At 34.7% G+C, this 22,480-nt stretch overlaps 4 protein-coding genes and 3 non-coding genes across 7 annotated transcripts; 4 read left to right on the top strand and 3 right to left on the bottom strand.

Moving 5' to 3' along the window:
• Nucleotides 1-755: 755 nt before the first annotated feature.
• Nucleotides 756-828, bottom strand: TRNAT-UGU (transfer RNA threonine (anticodon UGU)). Its single transcript has one exon. It is a non-coding gene; the product is annotated as a tRNA-Thr (tRNA).
• Nucleotides 829-2,490: 1,662 nt separating this feature from the next.
• Nucleotides 2,491-2,563, top strand: TRNAF-GAA (transfer RNA phenylalanine (anticodon GAA)). Its single transcript has one exon. It is a non-coding gene; the product is annotated as a tRNA-Phe (tRNA).
• Nucleotides 2,564-6,520: 3,957 nt separating this feature from the next.
• Nucleotides 6,521-9,536, bottom strand: LOC135656183 (ATP synthase subunit beta, chloroplastic). The gene has a single exon (XM_065175818.1). The coding sequence runs from the start codon at nucleotides 9,534-9,536 to the stop codon at nucleotides 8,040-8,042; it is 1,497 nt and encodes a 498-aa protein (XP_065031890.1). The 3' UTR covers nucleotides 6,521-8,039.
• Nucleotides 9,537-10,364: 828 nt separating this feature from the next.
• LOC135656184 (ribulose bisphosphate carboxylase large chain) lies at nucleotides 10,365-11,907 on the top strand. The gene has a single exon (XM_065175819.1). It carries the CDS (start codon nucleotides 10,365-10,367, stop codon nucleotides 11,826-11,828), a length of 1,464 nt encoding a protein of 487 aa, XP_065031891.1. The 3' UTR covers nucleotides 11,829-11,907.
• Nucleotides 11,908-12,500: 593 nt separating this feature from the next.
• Nucleotides 12,501-16,531, top strand: LOC135656182 (acetyl-coenzyme A carboxylase carboxyl transferase subunit beta, chloroplastic-like). Its single transcript, XM_065175817.1, has one exon. The coding sequence runs from the start codon at nucleotides 12,570-12,572 to the stop codon at nucleotides 14,391-14,393; it is 1,824 nt and encodes a 607-aa protein (XP_065031889.1). The 5' UTR covers nucleotides 12,501-12,569; the 3' UTR covers nucleotides 14,394-16,531.
• Nucleotides 15,183-21,171, top strand: LOC135656185 (cytochrome f). Its single transcript, XM_065175820.1, has one exon. It carries the CDS (start codon nucleotides 17,425-17,427, stop codon nucleotides 18,385-18,387), a length of 963 nt encoding a protein of 320 aa, XP_065031892.1. The 5' UTR covers nucleotides 15,183-17,424; the 3' UTR covers nucleotides 18,388-21,171.
• Nucleotides 21,172-22,125: 954 nt separating this feature from the next.
• Nucleotides 22,126-22,199, bottom strand: TRNAW-CCA (transfer RNA tryptophan (anticodon CCA)). Its single transcript has one exon. It is a non-coding gene; the product is annotated as a tRNA-Trp (tRNA).
• Between the last annotated feature and the right edge of the window lie 281 nt (nucleotides 22,200-22,480).

Here is a 22,480-nt window from a genome sequence, read left to right as displayed (position 1 = left end):
TTATCCTTCGTAGTAATAATATCTCTGGGTTTACAACGATAACTTGGTATATCCACTATACGACCATTAACTAAAATATGTCTATGGTTAACTAATTGCCTGGCTCCAGGAATGGTCGAAGCCATACCCAATCGGAAAAGGATGTTATCCAAACGCATCTCAAGTAATTGTAGTAAAACCTGACCTGTTGACCCTTTAGCTTTTCCAGCGATATGCACATATCTAAGTAATTGTCGCTCTGTCAGACCATAATGAAAACGCAATTTCTGTTTTTCTTCTAGACGAATACGATACTGCGATCTTTTCCCAGAACGCAATTGGTTTTTAAGATCACTTCCGGATCTAGGTCTTTTACTAGTTAGTCCTGGTAAAGCCCCCAGACGGCGTATTTTTTTGAAACGAGGTCCTCGGTAACGAGACATAAAGACTCCTTTTTAATTTTATGGATTTTATTGAAATTTCATTTTTTCAGAATAAAAAAATGAAAACTGAACTATAAATTAAGACTGAACTAAGGGATAAACAAAGCAAAGCTAAATTTACCGAAATACTACAAAGTAGAATAAAATAAATTGTATCAATATCCGGATTTTTTGTATATATAGGAAGTTGCAGCTCCGTTTTATGATTTGTTCGGTAGAGAGAGATCTAATTGTTCCAATACATTTTTTGGTCATGGTTGCAAGTTACCACGACATAACATATGGGAAAAGGAGGAGAGAGATTATCAATCACGGAAAAATCGATAGAGAAAAAGCCGGCTATCGGAGTCGAACCGATGACCATCGCATTACAAATGCGATGCTCTAACCTCTGAGCTAAGCGGGCTCACATAACATAACAGAAATAGTATATAGAAATTGAGGAAACTACCGGATTTTAGCTATTAGCTGATCTTATCTATTAGCTATTCGTTTAATATTAACTATGAACTATAACTATATAACTATACTATAACTATATAACTATATAGTATAGTATAGTTCTATATAGTTATATAGTATACTTCTAAACTATATACTATAACTAACTATAATAATAATTCTGACTATTCTTCTGACTATTCTAACTATATCTAACTATAATATACAACATAATGTATTTATTTATATATTTATATTTTATATATTTATATTATGTTAATTATAGCTATAGCGAATCGGTCCTAAGATAAAAAAAAAGATAAGGATAAAGATACAATCTAAATGAAAATGAGACATTCCTCTGGTTTGATTCGGAAAAGGAGGAGATAGGACAAAAAAAAAGAAGAATGAATATCGACCGTTCCACTATTCCAAATCGCACTGTAAAAATGAAAGGGAGGGAGAAACATATATATGTTGGATATATCTATCCATATTGAATTGCGGATACATCAATGATAGAATCATTTCTGATTGAAACAAGGTTCATTCAATATAAATGAACTGATGGGGGATAGCCAAAAAAATCAAACAGCAGCATACACTTTTTCAATATAGAAATCATTATCTAACGAATTCAACGGGTCCAAACAAACAAAATAAATGAAAAGGATAGTTGGAATTCCAACTAGGTCTTGGTATCAAAGGGGATATGGCGAAATCGGTAGACGCTACGGACTTGATTGGATTGAGCCTTAGTATGGAAACCTGCTAAGTGGTAACTTCCAAATTCAGAGAAACCCTGGAATTAAAAATGGGCAATCCTGAGCCAAATCCTTATTTTGAGAAAACAAAGGTTTATAAAACTAGAATTTAAAAGGATAGGTGCAGAGACTCAATGGAAGCTGTTCTAACGAATGGAGTTGACTACGTTTTGTTGGTAGCAGGAATCCGTCTATAAAAATTACAGAAAAGATGGTCCTATATACCTAATACGTATGTATACATACTGCCATATCAAACGATTAATCATGACCCGAATCTATTATATTATAATTATATATAATTATAATATGAAAAATTCAGAGTTATTATGAATCCATTTCAATGGAAGTTGAAGGAAGAATCGAATATTCAATTATGAAATCATTCATTCCAGAGTTTGATAGATCTTTTGAAAAACTGATTAATCGGACGAGAATAAAGAGAGAGTCCCATTCTACATGTCAATACCGACAACAATGAAATTTATAGTAAGAGGAAAATCCGTCGACTTTTTAAATCGTGAGGGTTCAAGTCCCTCTATCCCCAATAAAAAGCCTATTTTACTTCCTAAGTATTTATCCTCTTCTTTTTTTTCATCAGTGGTTCAGTTCAAACAAAATTCACTATCTTTCTCATTCACTCTACTCTTTCACAAACGGATCCGAACTAAAATCCTTGGATCTTATCCCAATTTGGATAGAACCTGTACAAATGAACATATATGGGCAAAGAATCTCTATTATTGAATCATTCACAGTCCATATCATTATCCTTACACTTACTTGTCAAATTTTTTACTACTTTTTAGTCCCTTTAATTAACATAGACACAAGTACTCTACTAGGATGATGCACGGGAAATGGTCGGGATAGCTCAGTTGGTAGAGCAGAGGACTGAAAATCCTCGTGTCACCAGTTCAAATCTGGTTCCTGACACGTAAATAATGTATCGGATAGATATTCATACAAATTAATCGAGATAGATCGGGCGTTAATAGTCTAGAGCATGATACGTATTTACTCATCTAGATGTTACATATTTACTCATCTATTACATATATTTACTCATCTATTACATATTTACTCATCTAGATATATATATATATATATACCTCCCCTTGGGGGGATTGGTTACATATTTACTCATCTAGATGTATATATATATATACCTCCCCTTGGGGGGATTGGTAAAAAATATATGTATGGATGGTTATGGTAAAGAACAAAGTGAGATTATGCTCCCGTCTCTTTTTTCTTTCTTGTTTCTTCATACTGTGCTTTCTCTCATTCAAAAAGAATATTAAGTCTTCATCTATATTCAAAATAAAAATAAATAAGTAAAAGTAAAAAAAAACTTAAAAGTCGAGAGGAGTTAAAAGATAGCAATAGACAGAATGCACTTCAGACACAGTACAAATAAAATCCAATCCCTTTTCATTTCTTCATTTCATATTTTTGACATTTATTCCATTTCTTCACTCTTGCTTACGTTACTTTCCGAGGTCCATCTACATCTAAGTAAGTTATGTGCGCGGTACAAAGTTCATAGTGCAGAACTCTTTTGATTCATCCCATTGTTTCTGCTCATACGAAATGGATATGATCTATTCCAAATTTTGGAATATAAATGAAGTTTTTTTTAGGTTATCCATAATACGAATTAAAGTCCGGTTACTTTCTTTCATCTAGAACGGAACGTAAAAATATTCCTTCACTTGAAAGAAATCTGGAATCGTGTCATAGTCGTATTAAGTAAACATTAATTTCTTATCATTTAATGAGCATCTTGTATTTCATAGAAATTGGGGGTAATATAGTCCTTACGTAGGGGCCAACCTATCCAACTTTCCGGCATCAAAATACGTTTAAGGCGTGGATGATTATCATAAGAGATTCCCAACATATCATAAGATTCGCGTTCTTGAAAATCAGCACTTCTCCAAATCCAGAAAACAGACGGGATTCTAGGATTATTCCTTGGGGCAAATACTTTTATGCATACCTCTTCTGGTTTAGCTATACCATACTGTATTCTCGTAAGATGATACACACTGGCTAAAAATCCGCCTGGTGCTACATCATAGGCACACTGGGAGCGTAAATAATTGTAACCATATACATATGAAATGACAGCAATGGAATCCCAATCCTCGGTTTTTATTTGTAAAGTTTCTATTCCTCGGCAATCAAAGCCCAAAGATCTATGAACTAAATCATGGTTGACTAACCAATCAGATAAACGATCCTGCTGCATCTTCTTGATCTCTCCCACATTTGTATTTGTATGAGTATTTCAATTTACAATGAAATTTTTAAAGATTGACCCTTTCTTTCTTATTCTGCACAAAAGAACCTTACCTTGTCTGATTCACTAATTCATGGGGAGATACTGAACTTTTGGATTTGAAAAATGTTTCAGAAGGTATCTCTGAAGTAGATGGTGATTGATAGAGCAATTCTTGATCATAATTTCCAGTATGAGTACTGCGTCTAACACAAAACTTGTGATTGGTAGTAAAACATCGATTTTCCTGTTGAGACACAGTTCTATCTTCAAAGATTTCTCGAGATATTTTCTTACGAAGTTTCGTTATAGCATCTATAACCGCCTCTGGTTTAGGTGGGCAGCCCGGCAAATAGACATCGACAGGAATTAGCTTATCGACTCCACGAACAGTACTATAAGAATCAGTACTGAACATCCCTCCTGTAATAGTACAAGCTCCCATAGCAATGACATATTTTGGTTCAGGCATTTGCTCATATAATCTTACTAAAGAAGGAGCCATTTTCATTGTTACTGTGCCGGCTGTTAAAATTAGGTCTGCTTGTCTAGGACTCGATCTTGGTACCAATCCATAACGATCAAAGTCGAATCGCGAGCCTATTAATGAAGCAAATTCAATGAAACAACAACTGGTACCGTATAGAAGCGGCCATAAACTGGAAAGTCTTGACCAATTCGAAAGATCATTCAATGTAGTTGAAATAACTGAATTGGTAATTGTTTTGTCAACTAAGGGAAACTCAATCAAATTCATAACTGTCTCAATGTAATCTTTTCCTTCATTTTTATTTTGATTGTCTGAATATTCAGTTAAGACCATTCCAATGCTCCTTTTCGCCATGCATAAACTGAACCAACAATTGGGATAAGCACAAAAATTAAAGCTTCGATAAATACAGATACACCCAATACATCGAAACTCATTGCCCATGGATAAAGAAAGACCGTTTCAACATCAAAAACAACAAAAACTAGAGCAAACATGTAATAGCGGATTCGAAATTGTAACCAAGCATCCCCAATGGGTTCTATACCCGATTCATAACTAGAGAGCTTCTCTGGTCCTTCACTAACCGGGGCTAAAACTCCGGAAATTACAAATGCCAAGATAGGAATAACGCTTGATATTATTAGAAATGCCCAGAAAATATCATATTCGTGAAGCAGAAACATAAATGTACTCCTATTAATGTGGAATATGCTGAATTATTCGATTCGAATCGGAATTGTCAATTCATCCATAACTTCTTATCTTAGGCGAAACAAGAATTGATTTTGATCAAATCAAACTGCATAGTTTAGAGTTTGTTTGCTGTGGGGCATGTTTTGTTTAAAGATTCATCTAATGGAATCCCACTTACATTTTGGATTTCGATTCTATTTAGATATGGTGTAGACATAGGATGCTCTTACACAAACAAAACTCTCTCACTTTGTCTTGGGTTCTCTATCCTCTAGAAAAAGGTAATAAAATACTAAAATATCCTATGCCTATAACTATTCCTATGCCTATAACTATAATAAATATCAATACCCTATAATATAGTAAAGTAAATATCCTATAATTAAATACTATGAATACTATATTCATTAGAATACTATGTTGATTATATATAATCAACATAATGAAATAATAATAATTTCATTTCCTTTTTTTAAAACTTAAATTTTTCAATAGTCATATGGGGTAAAATGTCTAGGGATTTCTAGCATATTCTATATTATTCGAAGTATTCCTTTTTCATTAAAATCTGGGTATAGGATCATTGCTTCTATTGATTTGATACGAATATGAATACATAATCTAATGCATCGAATGATTTTTTATCTTTTTCTTGTCCTAGATTTCATTTCTATTTTTCTTAATTGATTCAATCCGTTGAATTGAGAGGTGACATATAACAACTTATATCTTTCTATACAAAAAATTGGAAACTTGGAACCTGTACTATCCCACCTCCTCAGAAATAAATAAGAAGAATCGAGTTATTTCATTAGAGTTAGAATGAAAGATTCATTCTATTTCGGACCAATCTCTAATACTAAACAAAGATTACGATTTGGAATGAACCAAAATACTTGTTTGTTTTGTTACGGCAATAACGCTTAATAATATAATGGTAAGACCAAGCAATGGGTTAGATTTCGCTACAAGAAAAAGGTTTTACAGCAAACCTATACTAGACAATGAAACATAGCAAAGAGTGGAGTAGTATAATCGACGGAATCATAAATGATTTACATAACATTTTCAAATAGAAAGAATCACACATTATCGAATGATTCGACGGACCAAATCAAATCCACAAACCCACTCAACTCATAGAATATAGAAGAAGAAACGTTAATATATTTAGGCCCAATTCGTTATCTCTCCATTATCTCTGAATCAATCAATAAGGTTGCTCTTGTTCTGCCAAAAAACGATTAGTGATTAGTTAGGGGGATTCTCCAAATACAAGACAAGACCCAAGACCAAGAAAAGAATAGGTCCTAGACCCATGTGACTTAGGATTAGACTTGGTTGGTCCCATAGAAATGAAAACCATACTAAACTATATACTAAACACTAAACTATACTAAACAAAAATATAATATATTAGGATTAGGGCTATACGGACTCGAACCGTAGACCTTCTCGGTAAAACAGATCAAACTGATTATTATCGAAATGATTCGAACTGTTTCAAAGACCCAACATGCATTTTGTTGCATTGGGCTCTTTCATCAACTGATGTAAAGATCAGTTAGTCCACCATATTTTTTCTTTAGAGGAAGATAATGAGATGGTTCCATGTGCTCTGATTTATTATTTGTATTCTGATCTAGGAGCAATACCAAAGTGTTTCAAAGAAGGGTTATCTTGACTTAGGTCTGCCTTCGGCCTAGATCAACCTAAGTTAAATGGAATCTCTATCGCTCCGCTGCAACAGTCGAATATGAGACTTCATACACCTTAAAGTTCATAGGACGAAAAGAGGTTATTTTGAGGCCCTTATACTCATTATGCCTAGCATTGAATGGGCTGGGTATTTACCTTATCAACTATCAAATCAATGGCGGGTTCTATTTGATTTGGCAACTGAATTCGCGCCTGAATCGGACCGAACCAAATATTTGTCAGGCTATTGTTCTCTTGTTCCCTCGAACCTATGGAGTAAGACATCGATTTCTCAATACGATCAATTATGTTCATTGCATAATAGGCTCCTTTGAAAAGCATTGGCGCGCGTGTAAACGAGGTGCTCTACCAACTGAGCTATAGCCCTTGTCATAGACATCTTAACATATAGATAATTTCTTGTCAAGATGGATATTCCATAATCCACATCATAGCTCTCTGATCTATTTATTTTATTTACGCTTAACAGAACAGATTTATTTACGCTTAACAGAACAGATTAGTATTGCTTAGAAATAATATTCCACCTATAATCCCCGAAGTGATGGGTTCTTTTTGTGGTGATAAATGACCTACTTAACTCAGTGGTTAGAGTATTGCTTTCATACGGCGGGAGTCATTGGTTCAAATCCAATAGTAGGTAGAACTTATTAGATACCGGAGTCGATGAAATGATATCTAATAAGTTTTTCTACCCCATCTTCTTTTTTTGTTTTATCAGATTAGACTTGATTGTGTTCAATTGGCAGAATCAACATGTGGTGTATAATAAAGAACTTTTTAAAAACTTCTCTTTATTATTTTGATGTATTGACTTGACTAGTAGGAAATAACATTGACAGCCTCTACTCGTGTCCTAGCTCGTCTGAGAGCTAGATTCGCTTCAATTGCTTGTCTCTTACCCTCAGCTCTACTCAAGTTAGCTTCAGCTATTTCAAGAGCTTGTTGAGCTTCTTGCGGATCAATGTCAGTACTTATTTCCGCATCATTTCCTAAAATGGTGATTTCATTATTACCTATTCTAGCGAAACCACCCATCAGAGCCACCGTTAACCATTGGTCGTTGTTGAGGCGTATTCTCAAAAGACCTATATCTACAGCCGTGGCAATAGGGGCGTGGTTTGGTAATACGCCAATTTGGCCACTATTAGTAGATAAAATTATTTCTTTCACTTCTGAGTCCCAAATAATTCGATTAGGAGTCAGTACACAAAGATTTAAGGTCATTTCTTCAATTTGCTCTCCTCTTCTAAGTTCATAGCTTTCGCGGTAGCTTCATCGATGTTACCTACTAAATAAAAGGCCTGCTCGGGAAGACTGTCTAATTCTCCGGAAAGGATCAGTTGAAACCCCCTAATTGTTTCTGCAAGACCAACATATTTTCCTGGAGAACCAGTAAATACTTCTGCCACGAAGAAGGGTTGTGATAAGAAACGCTCGATTTTTCGTGCTCTTGCTACAGTTAAACGATCTTCTTCGGATAATTCGTCCAACCCAAGAATAGCTATAATGTCCTGAAGTTCTTTGTAACGTTGTGAAGTTTGCTTAACTCTTTGCGCAGTTTCATAATGTTCCTCGCCAACGATCCGAGGTTGTAACATAGTTGACGTTGAATCTAAAGGATCCACTGCTGGATAAATACCTTTGGCAGCTAATCCTCTCGATAATACGGTAGTAGCATCTAAATGTGCAAATGTCGTGGCAGGAGCAGGGTCGGTCAAATCGTCCGCAGGTACATAAACGGCTTGGATCGAAGTTATAGATCCCTCTTTGGTAGAAGTAATTCTTTCTTGCAAAGAACCCATTTCTGTACTAAGGGTAGGTTGATAACCCACTGCAGAAGGCATTCTCCCCAATAAGGCGGATACTTCTGATCCTGCTTGGACGAAACGAAAGATATTGTCGATGAATAGAAGTACGTCTTGTTCATTAACATCCCGGAAATATTCCGCCATAGTTAGGGCAGTCAAACCAACTCTCATACGAGCTCCCGGCGGTTCATTCATTTGACCGTAGACTAGAGCTACTTTTGATTCTGCAATATTTTTTTCATTAATTACTCCGGATTCTTTCATTTCCATGTAAAGATCATTTCCTTCACGAGTACGTTCGCCTACTCCGCCAAATACAGATACGCCTCCATGAGCTTTGGCAATGTTGTTGATCAATTCCATGATGAGTACTGTTTTACCTACTCCAGCTCCTCCAAATAGTCCGATTTTTCCTCCACGGCGATAAGGAGCTAAAAGATCCACTACTTTAATTCCTGTTTCAAAGATTGATAATTTCGTCTCTAACTGTATAAAGGCAGGTGCAGGTCTATGAATAGGAGATGTTGTGCTAGTATCTACAGGACCTAAATTATCAACAGGCTCCCCAAGAACGTTGAAAATTCGTCCGAGGGTAGCTCCACCGACTGGAACGCTTAGAGGAGCTCCCGTGTCAATCACTTCCATTCCTCTCATCAGTCCATCTGTAGCACTCATAGCTACAGCTCTAACTCGATTATTTCCTAATAATTGTTGTACCTCACAAGTCACATTAATTTGCTGACCAATAGTATCTCGACCCTTAACTACCAAAGCGTTATAAATATTAGGCATCTTGCCCGGAGGAAAAACAACATCCAGTACTGGGCCAATAATTTGAGCGATACGCCCTAGGTTTTGTTCTTCAAGTGTGGAAACCGCAGGACTAGAAGGGGTAGGATTGATTCTCATAATTATAATTAAAGTAAAGTATGTCGAAAGTTTTTTTGAATAGTGCCATGCCAAGTCGAAAATAAATGTCCGATAGCAAGTTGATCGGTTAATTCAATAAGAAATAAATGGGAGTTAGCACTTGATTTAGTTGGTACCACCCAACCGAATACGATTCAATCGTTTACTCATTCAATTACTCATTCAATGAGTCAATTTTCAAGTTCAGCCAATCCTTCTTTTTTTCAAAAGAAATATTAAGTACATGAAATCACGAGTAAGTCTCTTTCATTTCTCTATCATTATAGAAAAACCATCCGTATTAGATTCTATTATCTATAGAATTCGAACCCGAACTCCATTTATGATTCATTATTTCGATCTAATTGGCCATTGTTCTTTTTTTTTTTTGAATAGATATTGGATTTCCGCCTATCTATTCTTTATACCCTTTTAGGATGAATTATGCCTATTTTCACATCTAGGATTTACATATACAACATATATCACTGTCAAGAGTGAATTTTTCTTAGTATTTGGATTCAAAATAAGAAGGAGATCCATTTGATTTTATTGTAAACTTGCAAAACAAACATTGGGTTTGGGTTGCGCCATATATATCAAAGAGTATACAATAATGATGTATTTGGAGTATACAATAATGATGTATTTGATGAATCAAATACATGGTCTAATAATGAACCATTTCATTTTAACATAACATTGAAATTAGTTGATAATATTAGTTGAATATTTTTTTTCTTTTTTTTTATTTTTATTTTTGTCAAAGGTTTCATTCATGCATAATCTATATCGAGTAGACCTTGTCGTTGTGAGAATTCTTAATTCATGAGTTGTAGGGAGGGACTTATGTCACCACAAACAGAGACTAAAGCAAGTGTTGGATTTAAAGCTGGTGTTAAAGATTACAAATTGAATTATTATACTCCTGACTACGAAGTCAAAGATACTGATATCTTGGCAGCATTCCGAGTAACTCCTCAACCTGGAGTTCCGCCCGAAGAAGCAGGGGCTGCGGTAGCTGCCGAATCTTCTACTGGTACATGGACAACTGTGTGGACTGATGGACTTACCAGTCTTGATCGTTACAAAGGGCGATGCTACCACATCGAGGCCGTTGTTGGGGAGGAAAATCAATATATTGCTTATGTAGCTTATCCTTTAGACCTTTTTGAAGAAGGTTCTGTTACTAACATGTTTACTTCCATTGTGGGTAATGTATTTGGTTTCAAAGCCTTACGAGCTCTACGTCTGGAGGATCTGCGAATTCCCACTTCTTATTCCAAAACTTTCCAAGGCCCGCCTCACGGCATTCAGGTTGAAAGAGATAAGTTGAACAAGTATGGTCGTCCCCTATTGGGATGCACTATTAAACCAAAATTGGGATTATCTGCAAAAAACTACGGTAGAGCGGTTTATGAATGTCTACGTGGTGGACTTGATTTTACCAAAGATGATGAAAACGTAAACTCACAACCATTTATGCGTTGGAGAGATCGTTTCTTATTTTGCACCGAAGCACTTTTTAAAGCGCAGGCCGAAACAGGTGAAATCAAAGGACATTACTTGAATGCTACTGCGGGTACATGTGAAGAAATGATGAAAAGGGCCATATGTGCCAGAGAATTAGGAGTTCCTATCGTAATGCATGACTACTTAACTGGTGGATTCACTGCAAATACTAGCTTGGCTCATTATTGCCGTGACAACGGCCTACTTCTTCACATCCATCGCGCAATGCATGCAGTTATTGATAGACAGAAAAATCATGGTATGCATTTCCGTGTACTAGCTAAAGCATTACGTATGTCTGGTGGAGATCATATTCACGCCGGTACAGTAGTAGGTAAACTGGAAGGGGAACGTGAGATGACTTTAGGTTTCGTTGATTTATTACGTGATGATTATATCGAAAAAGACCGAAGTCGCGGTATTTTCTTCACTCAAGATTGGGTCTCTATGCCAGGTGTTCTGCCCGTGGCTTCAGGGGGTATTCATGTTTGGCATATGCCTGCTCTGACCGAAATCTTTGGGGATGATTCCGTACTACAGTTTGGCGGAGGAACTTTAGGACACCCTTGGGGAAATGCACCTGGTGCAGTAGCTAATAGGGTGGCTTTAGAGGCGTGTGTACAAGCTCGTAATGAGGGACGTGATCTTGCTCGTGAAGGTAATGAAATTATCCGTGAAGCTAGCAAATGGAGCCCTGAACTAGCCGCTGCTTGTGAAGTATGGAAAGAGATCAAATTCGAATTCGAACCAGTAGATAAGCTAGATAAAGAGAAAAAGTAAGTGTGCATAATTCAGTAATTCCTGTTTGTTCTCCTAATTGATTGCAATTAAAGTCGGCCCAATCTTTTCCTAAAAAAAAGATTGGGCCGATTGCCGAATAAAAAAAAAAAGAATGAGCATTCTATACTATGTATTTGCATATATCTTTTATATGTACAGATGTACAGATCTTACCTATATATATACAAGATAAGATCGAAGACTAAACAACTCAATACTTCTATTGTTTGTTGTTGGATCCATAGGATTGGATTAATTATGGATCCTTGGGATTGGTGGACTTTTTTATATCTCCTAGTTTCAGGCCATAGATCAAGCCAAGGGAAAGGCTCCTTTACCCATCCTATATATTGTCTTTTTCGTTCCATGTTAAAATAGAAACTTAATTATTTGATTATACGAGAACAAATTCTTTATTCTTTATTTATAGAAATAAACAACTATCTCTATTTTCGATGAGAATTTGTACATCACATGGAAGAAAGCTGTGTCTTTCTATTTTAAAATTTATAAAAAGATTCTATCAATATATATTGAAGTGATACCTCGGCTTCCCACAAAGGAGAATCATTTCTTTCAATACTTACTCGTTCTTTCAATACTTACTCGTTATTAATTAACAATCCTAATGATTAGGATTAGATTCGTATGCTTAATTCTGATAAGAAATCAAATAGTGAAAGTAAAATGATTATCCATCGAATGTATTGTATTTCATCAAATAGGGGGTAGAAAGACTCTATGGGAAAATGGTGGTTCCGTTCGATGTTGTCTAACGAGAAGTTAGAACATAGGTGTGGGCTAAGTAAATCTAGGTGTGGGCTAAGTAAATCAATGGATAGTCTTGATGGTATTGGACATACCAGTAGAAGTGAACAACCTATTCTAAACGATACGAAGAACGATACGAAGAAAAAGATTCCTAGTTGGAATCATAGTGGTAATTATAGTTTCACTAATGTTGATTCTTTATTTGAAATCAAGGATATTTGGAGTTTGATCTCTGATGACACTTTTTTAGTTAGGGATAGTAATGGTGACAGTTACTCTGTATATTTTGATATTGAAAATCAGATTTTTGAGGTTGACAATGATAGTTCTTTTCTGAGTGAACTAGAAAAAAAACTTTCTAGTTATTTGAGTAGGGGGTCTAAGAAAAAGAATCACTACTATTATCATTACATGTATGATACTCAATCTGGTTGGAATAATCACATTAATAGTTGCATTGATAGTTATCTTCGTTTTGAAGTCAGTATTAATAGTTCTATTTCGGGTAGTACCAACAATTACAGTGACAGTTACTTTTATAACTTCATTTGTACTGAAAATAGAAATAGTAGTGAGAGCGGTAGGTCTAGTAAAAGAACTAGAAAAAATTTCAATGATTTCCATGAAGAGGTGGAATCCGATTTCCATGAAGAAGTAGAATTCCACGAAGAAGTAGAATCCGACTTCCATGAAGAAGTAGAATCCGATTTCCATGAAGAAGTAGAATTCCACGAAGAAGTAGAATCCAATGATTTCAATGAAGAAGTAGAATCTGATTTCAATGAAGAAGTGGAATCCGATTTCAATGAAGAAGTGGAATCCGATTTCAATGAAGAAGTGGAATCCGATTTCAATGAAGAAGTGGAATCCGATTTCAATGAAGAAGTAGAATTCCATGAAGAAGTAGAATTCCATGAAGAAGTAGAATCCGACTTCCATGAAGAAGTAGAATCCAATGATTTCAATATAAATCAAAAATACAAACATTTATGGGTTCAATGCGAAAATTGTTATGGATTAAATTATAAAAAATTTTTTAAGTCAAAAATGAATATTTGTGAACAGTGTGGATATCATTTGAAAATGAGTAGTTCAGATAGAATTGAACTTTCGATTGATCCCGGAACTTGGGATCCTCTGGATAAAGATATGATATCTATAGACCCCATTGATTTTCGTTCAAAAGAGGAACCTTATGGAGATCGTATCGATTCTTATCAAAGAAGGACAGGTTTAGCTGATGCTATTCAAACAGGCATAGGTCAAATAAATGGTATTCCCGTAGCAATTGGCGTTATGGATTTTCAGTTTATGGGAGGTAGTATGGGATCCGTAGTAGGCGAGAAAATTACTCGTTTGATCGAGTATGCTACTAATCGATCTCTACCTGTCATTATTGTGTGTGCTTCTGGAGGAGCACGCATGCAAGAAGGAAGTTTGAGCTTGATGCAAATGGCTAAAATATCTTCTGCTTCATCTAATTATCAATCAGATAAAAAGTTATTCTATGTATCAATTCTTACATCTCCTACAACTGGTGGAGTAACAGCCAGTTTTGGTATGTTGGGGGATATCATTATTGCTGAACCTAACGCCTACATTGCATTTGCGGGTAAAAGAGTAATTGAACAAACATTAAAAAAGGTAATACCTGAAGGTTCACAAGTGTCTGAGTATTTATTCCATAAAGGTTTATTCGACCCAATAGTACCACGTAATCTTTTAAAAGGTGTTCTGGGTGAGTTATTTCAGCTCCACGGTTTCTTTCCCTTGAATCCAAGTTCAAAAATGTAAAGTATAGCACTAGATTCAGTTATTTTATTTGTAGCGAACAAGTATTTAATTCGTCGTAATCAGGTGTTTTCTTTGGTGACATAAGTTCTCCTTGTAATAAGAGACAGAGGTTTCGGATAATTTTTATTTTATATTTTATTATATTTTATTTATTATATTTTAGAATATAGAATATATAGTTTTAGAATATAGAATATATAGTTTCTATCTAGTCATTTTCTATCTAATCATATAGAATTATAGTTGATATTACTTATTACTTATAAATAAATATTATAAATAAATAATATTTATTATAATTTTTTATAATATATTTATAATATAATAATGGCTTGATATAATATAATAATGGCTTGATATTACTTATAATAGATATATCATAAGTAATAGATATATCATAAGAAGATATCTTTCTAATAGATAGAAATATTAAAACAGATAGAAATATTAAATTGAGGCACCTATTCTATGACAGATCCCAACTTACCCTCTATTTTTGTGCCTTTAGTGGGCCTAGTATTTCCGGCAATTGCAATGGTTTCCTTATTTCTTCATGTCCAAAAAAATAAGATTGTCTAGACCCAATGGGACCGAATCTTATCAATTTATTTCAACACTGGATGATAATACAGATATTTATCTCGTGTAATATGGTATGATATGTGGCTCTTTCCGAACACACAAATGAAAGAATCGTTATGCGGATATATGATATCTGCATAAATGCATGTATATGTGAATATAGCTGGTTCAAAATGGATTAGTGAATATTTTAAATAGAAAGTCAATGTATCTAACCAATTACTCTCCTAATGTTTCACATCAGAATAGTGCTAGTTGATGAAAGTTACTTCGGGATCAAGAAAGGTAAAGTCAAATTTATTTGGGTTATTCGCTCAATTCCAATCGAATGCACTGGATCTAGTATAGTATGAATTGGCGATCAGAACATATATGGATAGAACTTATAACGGGGTCTCGAAAAACGAGTAATTTTTGCTGGGCCTGTATCCTTTTTTTAGGTTCACTAGGATTCTTAGTGGTTGGAACTTCCAGTTATCTTGGTAGGAATTTGATACCCGTATTTACATCTCAGCAAATCATTTTTTTTCCACAAGGGATCGTGATGTCTTTCTACGGGATCGCGGGTCTATTCATTAGCTCGTATTTGTGGTGCACAATTTCGTGGAATGTAGGTAGCGGTTATGACCGATTCGATAGAAAAGAAGGAATAGTGTGTATTTTTCGCTGGGGATTTCCTGGAATAAATCGTCGCATCTTCCTTCGCTTCTTTATGAGAGATATCCAATCAATCAGAATAGAGGTTAAAGAGGGTCTTTATACTCGTCGTGTCCTTTATATGGAAATCAGAGGCCAAGGAGCCATTCCCTTGACTCGTACTGATGAGAATTTTACTCCACGAGAAATTGAACAAAAAGCTGCCGAATTGGCCTATTTCTTGCGCGTACCAATTGAAGTATTTTGAAACGAACTGAAGTGAAGAATAAAATGAAGAATAAATATTTTCTCAAGATGGGGGAAGGAACTTGCTAATTCCTCTTTTAATACAACTGAAGTTTCTTCATTCTTTTATACTAGAAAAAGGTCTAATCTAACTAACGAATCTAATCTAATAAGTATAGATATAAATTCATCAAACCTATCCGAACATGTATTTCGTAATACAGAATTCATCTTTTTAGGCCCAAGATTTGGAATTGATACCCTTTTCTGGTTAGACGGTGAAACATTTCGAAAGAATTAATTGATCCAGGGGGAGTTTTTTCGTCTCGAAACTCGATTCGTTACTTCAAGTGGGTTTTCGAGTATTCATCGAAAGGAACAAATGAAAATAAAATTGGTTCAAATTTGCCCAATTGAGATATCTGGAATAATATTTATTTCTTTTTTTCTCATTTTCATCCGAAAAGAACTCTTATTCTATGTCTATATTCCTTCTAAATCAAAAAAAAAATAAAATTATTACACAATAATAGGAAAGGAATAGACCCATAGGTCAATACCTTGTTATACAACTCGTGCTTCAAAGAAATATCAGATCAGATAGAGTCAACGAATGAAGCAGGTTCATTAACAATTCAATTCACAGAAAAAAAAAAATGAAAAAAAAGAAAGCATCGGCCTCCCTCCCATATCTCGCATCTATAGTATTTTTGCCCTGGTGGGTCTCTTTCTCATTTAATAAATGTCTGGAACCTTGGGTTACTAATTGGTGGAATACCAGGCAATCCGAAAATTTTTTGAATCATATTCAAGAGAAAAACGTTCTGGAAAGATTCATAGAATTAGAAGAACTATTCCTATTGGACGAAATGATAAAGGAGTACCCGGAAACGCATATACAAAAACTTCATATAGAAATACACAAGGAAACAATACAATTAGTCAAAGCACACAATGAATATGATCTCCATATCATTTTGCATTTCTCGACAAATATAATCTGTTTCGCTATTCTAAGTGGTTATTTTATTCTGAGTAATGAAGAACTCGTCATTCTTAATTCTTGGGTTCAGGAATTCCTCTATAACTTAAGTGACACAATAAAAGCTTTTTCTATTCTTTTAGTTACTGATTTATGGATCGGATTTCACTCGACCCATGGTTGGGAACTAATGATTGGTTCGGTCTACAACGATTTTGGATTGGATCATAACGATCAAATTATATCTGGTCTTGTTTCCACTTTTCCAGTTATTCTAGATACAATTGTGAAATATTGGATCTTCCTTTTTTTAAATCGTGTATCTCCTTCGCTTGTAGTAATTTATCATTCAATGAATGAATAAAGAACTCATTTGATCTTATTATATCAATCAAATCAGAATCTTTCTTCGTGTATAAAGAAAGTATTTTCAATTTGACTTAATTCTTTATACTTTTATCTGTTCAAGGTATTCGTCCTATATTCCAGTACAATTATTCCAGTACAATGACAGACTCGTGTATAGGGAACTATACTAGCTACCTATCTAATTTATTGTAGAAATTCGGGGATCAATGATTGGACATGCAAAATAAAAATACTTTTTCTTGGGTAAAGGAAGAGATGACTCGATCCATTTCTGTATCGATCATGATATATGTAATAACTCGGGCATCTATTTCAAATGCATATCCCATTTTTGCGCAGCAGGGTTATGAAAACCCGCGAGAAGCAACGGGACGAATTGTATGTGCCAATTGCCATTTAGCTAATAAACCCGTGGATATTGAAGTTCCGCAAGCTGTGCTTCCTGATACTGTATTTGAAGCAGTTGTTCGAATCCCTTATGATAAGCAACTGAAACAAGTTCTTGCTAATGGTAAAAAGGGGACTTTGAATGTGGGGGCTGTTCTCATTTTACCCGACGGATTCGAATTAGCCCCCCTTGATCGTATTTCTCCTGAGTTGAAAGAAAAGATAGGAAATCTGTCTTTTCAGAGTTATCGTCCCAACAAAAGAAATATTATTGTGATAGGTCCTGTTCCCGGTCAGAAATATAGTGAAATCGTCTTTCCCATTCTTTCCCCCGACCCTGCTACGAAGAAAGACGTTCACTTCTTAAAATATCCCATATACGTAGGTGGGAACAGAGGAAGGGGTCAGATTTATCCTGATGGTAGCAAAAGTAACAATACAGTCTATAATGCTACATCAGCAGGTATAGTAAGCAGAATAGTACGTAAAGAAAAAGGGGGATATGAAATAACCATAGTTGATGCATCGGATGGACATCAAGTGGTTGATATTATACCTCCAGGACCAGAACTTCTTGTTTCAGAGGGTGAATCCATCAAGCTTGATCAACCATTAACAAGCAATCCCAATGTGGGAGGCTTTGGTCAGGGAGATGCAGAAATAGTGCTTCAAGACCCATTACGGGTCCAAGGTCTTTTGTTCTTCTTGGCATCTGTTATTTTGGCACAAGTTTTTTTGGTTCTTAAAAAGAAACAGTTTGAAAAGGTTCAATTGTACGAAATGAATTTCTAGGTGCAGAGATTCCTTAACATCAAGTTGGTAAAAAGCGCCGAATTTTTTTTGATCCATACAATTATGTATGATCAAAAAATCTGTAAACCTTTTTGGTTGCTTTGTTTATACTTTTTTTTCGTTTTGCGGGATGTCTGGAATTCATTACTTGTATCCTATTCTTAGTAATAGACAATAGACATACAAAGAAAGAGAATACAGAGCAAGGATGGGAAAAATGAAAGAAAGAAATCCTTTTAGGAGGGATTACTAGTCTTACGAGTCTTCTATTCGACACAAGAAAAGGGCGGAAAATCCTTTTTCTTGTGTCGTCTTATATCGAAATAATAATGATTTTTTCTCCTGTTCGTCAAAGATTACCATTCCTTCTTTTCCGGGTCCACCAGAACTCTTTTGGTTAGATTCATAGGAAGTTGTGGACAAACAAAAAGAGAGAAAGGATTAGGGGAATAATTGATTGAGCAAATAGAACTTCTTCAATTAACTTAAACTTTTAACTTAGAGAAATTATTCAAGAGAAATTATTCAAACAAATTATATTATAGAGTTTTATAGAGTAAGTTCTATAGAGTAAGTTCTATTAGTAGTTTAGTATATTATTTGCAGGATGTCTCATGCGTAGAAATCTATATAATATTGTATTATTCAGAAAATCCATTGATTACTCTTTTCTTGTTTCTTCATAAGAGTTAATATTATGGAGGAAAGGAAGAACAGAGACTATGAATCAATCAATAGATTCAATTCTTCAAAAACATTATTAAGAAACAAAAGAATAGAGTGGTTTGAAACATCAGAGCAAAGGATCCGTTTTGTCATTTCATTTCTACGAATATAATATTTTGATTATGTTGACTGGCCAATTTGTATGTTATGGAATAGATCATAATCTTCCTATAAGAGTAAGAAAAGAACTCAACGGGACCTTATCGCTCTAATTAGACAAAGGAGGGTAAGGTCCCGTTGAGTTCTTTTCTTACTCTTTCATGTCTACAATCCGGTTTATCCGATTACTAGAGAGATGAACCCAACCCAGAATATGAACCGTAAAAGAAAACACCTATTAAACCGATCACAGGAATACCAGTTACAGTACCAACCAGCCAAAGAGGAATCCTTCCAGTAGTATCGGCCATTTCCCCTACTTTCCTCCACATTTTCTCAAATGGTCGTGCTAGAGACAAAAACAGTCATGGATAATTATGAGGATGGTATCTTTCCGAATGGGATAAGAGAATTCCTACTATTCTCTTTCTTTCTTTCAATTGAAGAAATAATTGGAAAATAAAACAGCAAGTACAAAAATGAGTAATAAACCCCAGTATAGACTGGTACGATTCAATTCAACATTTTGTTCATTCGGGTTTGATTGTGTCATAGCTCTATAATTCAAATTAGGTTTATCGTTGGATGAACTGCATTGCTGATATTGACCCCAAAAAAGAAACGGTAGGTACAGCTAGTCCGTGAACAGCCAACCATCGCACTGTAAAAATTGGATAGGTTCGATCTATGGTCATTGGGGGCCTCCTAAAAGGATTTACTAAATTCATCAAGTTGTTCCAAAGAATCAAAACGGCCGGTTATCAATGGAATACCTTGTCGGCTCTCTGTGAAATACTCGTTTGGCCGAGGACTTCCAAACACGTCGTAAGCTAAACCCGTACTGACGAATAACCAACCCGCAATGAATAGGGAAGGTATAGTAATGCTATGAATGACCCAGTATCGAATACTGGTAATAATATCAGCAAAAGAACGTTCTCCCGTGCTTCCAGACATTCTGAGCTCCACAAATTTTTGTACATTCAAAAAAGGAATCGATTCCTTGAAAGATGGGATCAGTAAATGGAAAACTACTGATATTGCATCTTTGTGAGATCGTCAATTTTGTACCAAAGGTTTATTTCAAGTATACCGAATCAGTATAGCTATCCTTCCTCTGGCACAGCAACGCAGTCTCGATCGGTACCGAAATGCTACATAATTCTTTTCTTCTTTTTTTGTTCCTTGTCTATGCATAACTCTATGTTATTCAATAGATCAATAGAAAATTACTCAAATTCCTTATAAGATTTCCATTATTGGATTCATAATAGAAAGTAAAGATCTTGGAAAAGCGTGAATCGATGGTTTCTAATAATTTATGAAGCATATTATAATATTCACACAATTCAATTATATGTATGCGAAATCTATAATAAACCCATTTTTTGGTTAAAAGTTTTTTTGTTCAAATCTTTTTATTTCAAGTAATTGGTTGGTCGTATAATACAATAAATATACTGTAATACAAAATACAATAGTATATACTATATTAGTGAAAGAAACAGAACATGAAAGAAACAGAACCCAGTTGGAACAATCCATATTCGTGATGCAACCGTTATTGTATTAGATCCAAAACAAAGGTTCTTTCTTGACCAAAACTAGAAGTATGGAACTCCATGATATGGAAAGACAGAATATAGAATCTAAAAGGATAATGGAAGTTGTTCGTCTTTGAATCGAGTTGGACCTGAAAAAAAGAATAAAAATATAAAAATGAAAAATAGAGTAAAGGTTTTATTTTTTTCGATAGATCGTGGGACACCTTTTTCTTTTCATTCGAAATATTATGTTATGGGCAATTAAGCAACCTATTACTGTACTGAGTCCAATGAGTTAAAATAAATAAAAGGTAAATAGTATCAGGCCGTTCGTTCCAAAAAGGATTAGATCCTATTGAAATAGAAAGGAAATGATTAAAATGGAATTTTCAAATCCAATTCTTTTATTCCAAAATTACTTAAATTACTTATATTTTATTTAATATTTTATTTAATATTTAAGTATAAGTCCATAAGTAATTTAAGTTTTGAATGAAGTTACACGGCACAGTTCTTAATTACTATTACTTTTACTTATACTTTATATTTTACTTACTTTTACTATTACTTTATTCAACTCACAAATACTTTATTCAACTCACAAATTCCACAATGAATCTGTTGATTCCGAATCATAGGATCGGTCAATGTCACAGCAGATGAATCGAATTTTTCTACCTATGTCACTCTTAGTTAGTCTTATCTATAATGACTGATGAATCCAGAATTTTCAATTGGAACTAAACTAATTCTGTCAATTGATTTTTTCTTGCCGTCGTATTTTGTAAAAATTGAAACTTAGGTAAGTGTTTTATCAACATATGTAGCAAAAGAACATATCTAATTTAGCTCTTTCATGCTTACTATAACTAGTTATTTCGGTTTTCTACTGGCTGCTTTAACTATAACCTCAGCTCTATTCATTGGTTTGAACAAGATACGACTTATTTGAAATGAATTGAATGAAAAATTGATAAAAACGAATATTTCTCTGAGATTCCGGGTATTCTATGGTTCTTTCTCACATCAATTGCCAATTCTTGGTCATTGAGATTCACGGATAATTCAGATTAATATTTAGGGATAGATCTTACCTTTCTTTTTATCCCCTTAAACAAACCGAAATGATTGAAGTTTTTCTATTTGGAATCGTCTTAGGTCTAATTCCTATTACTTTAGCAGGATTATTCGTAACCGCATATTTACAATATAGACGTGGTGATCAGTTGGACCTTTGATTGAGTAATATTTCTTTCTTTTTTTGATTGACCTCCTGCAGGAAGGAGGTCAAATTCAAGTTACAATTCAACTTTTTGTTTTGTTAAATTATTAATTATTTTATTGTGATTCGACATCAAATAAACCGAATCACGCTCTGTAGGATTTGAACCTACGACATCGGGTTTTGGAGACCCGCGTTCTACCGAACTGAACTAAGAGCGCTTTCTTATCCTTATGACAGGAGATACGACTGTACTGTAAAGAAAAGTAATTTTTCTACCCCCAATACGTCTTGCATACATATAGTATGCAAGACCGGAAGATTATGTCCAATTTTAATCGATCTCAATGAATCCCTCGTTACTGCCCATGGGAGAAGTAATAGGTAGGGATGACAGGATTTGAACCCGTGACATTTTGTACCCAAAACAACGCGCTACCAAGCTGCGCTACATCCCTTTTCAAAATTGTTGTACAGTTTCATTGTACAAAATCCCTGTCTT

The sequence above is a fragment of the Musa acuminata genome, unplaced genomic scaffold (assembly GCF_036884655.1).
Source record: "Musa acuminata AAA Group cultivar baxijiao unplaced genomic scaffold, Cavendish_Baxijiao_AAA HiC_scaffold_148, whole genome shotgun sequence".
NCBI classification, from domain to species: domain Eukaryota; kingdom Viridiplantae; phylum Streptophyta; class Magnoliopsida; order Zingiberales; family Musaceae; genus Musa; species Musa acuminata.
This window is presented reverse-complemented; position numbering and strand designations above follow the sequence as displayed.

Excerpts from the sequence above, each read along its gene's own strand:
- LOC135656183 (XM_065175818.1), bottom strand. The coding sequence starts at position 9,536 with ATGAGAATCAATCCTACCCCTTCTAGTCCTGCGGTTTCCACACTTGAA.
- LOC135656184 (XM_065175819.1), top strand. The coding sequence starts at position 10,365 with ATGAGTTGTAGGGAGGGACTTATGTCACCACAAACAGAGACTAAAGCA.
- LOC135656182 (XM_065175817.1), top strand. The coding sequence starts at position 12,570 with ATGGGAAAATGGTGGTTCCGTTCGATGTTGTCTAACGAGAAGTTAGAA.
- LOC135656185 (XM_065175820.1), top strand. The coding sequence starts at position 17,425 with ATGCAAAATAAAAATACTTTTTCTTGGGTAAAGGAAGAGATGACTCGA.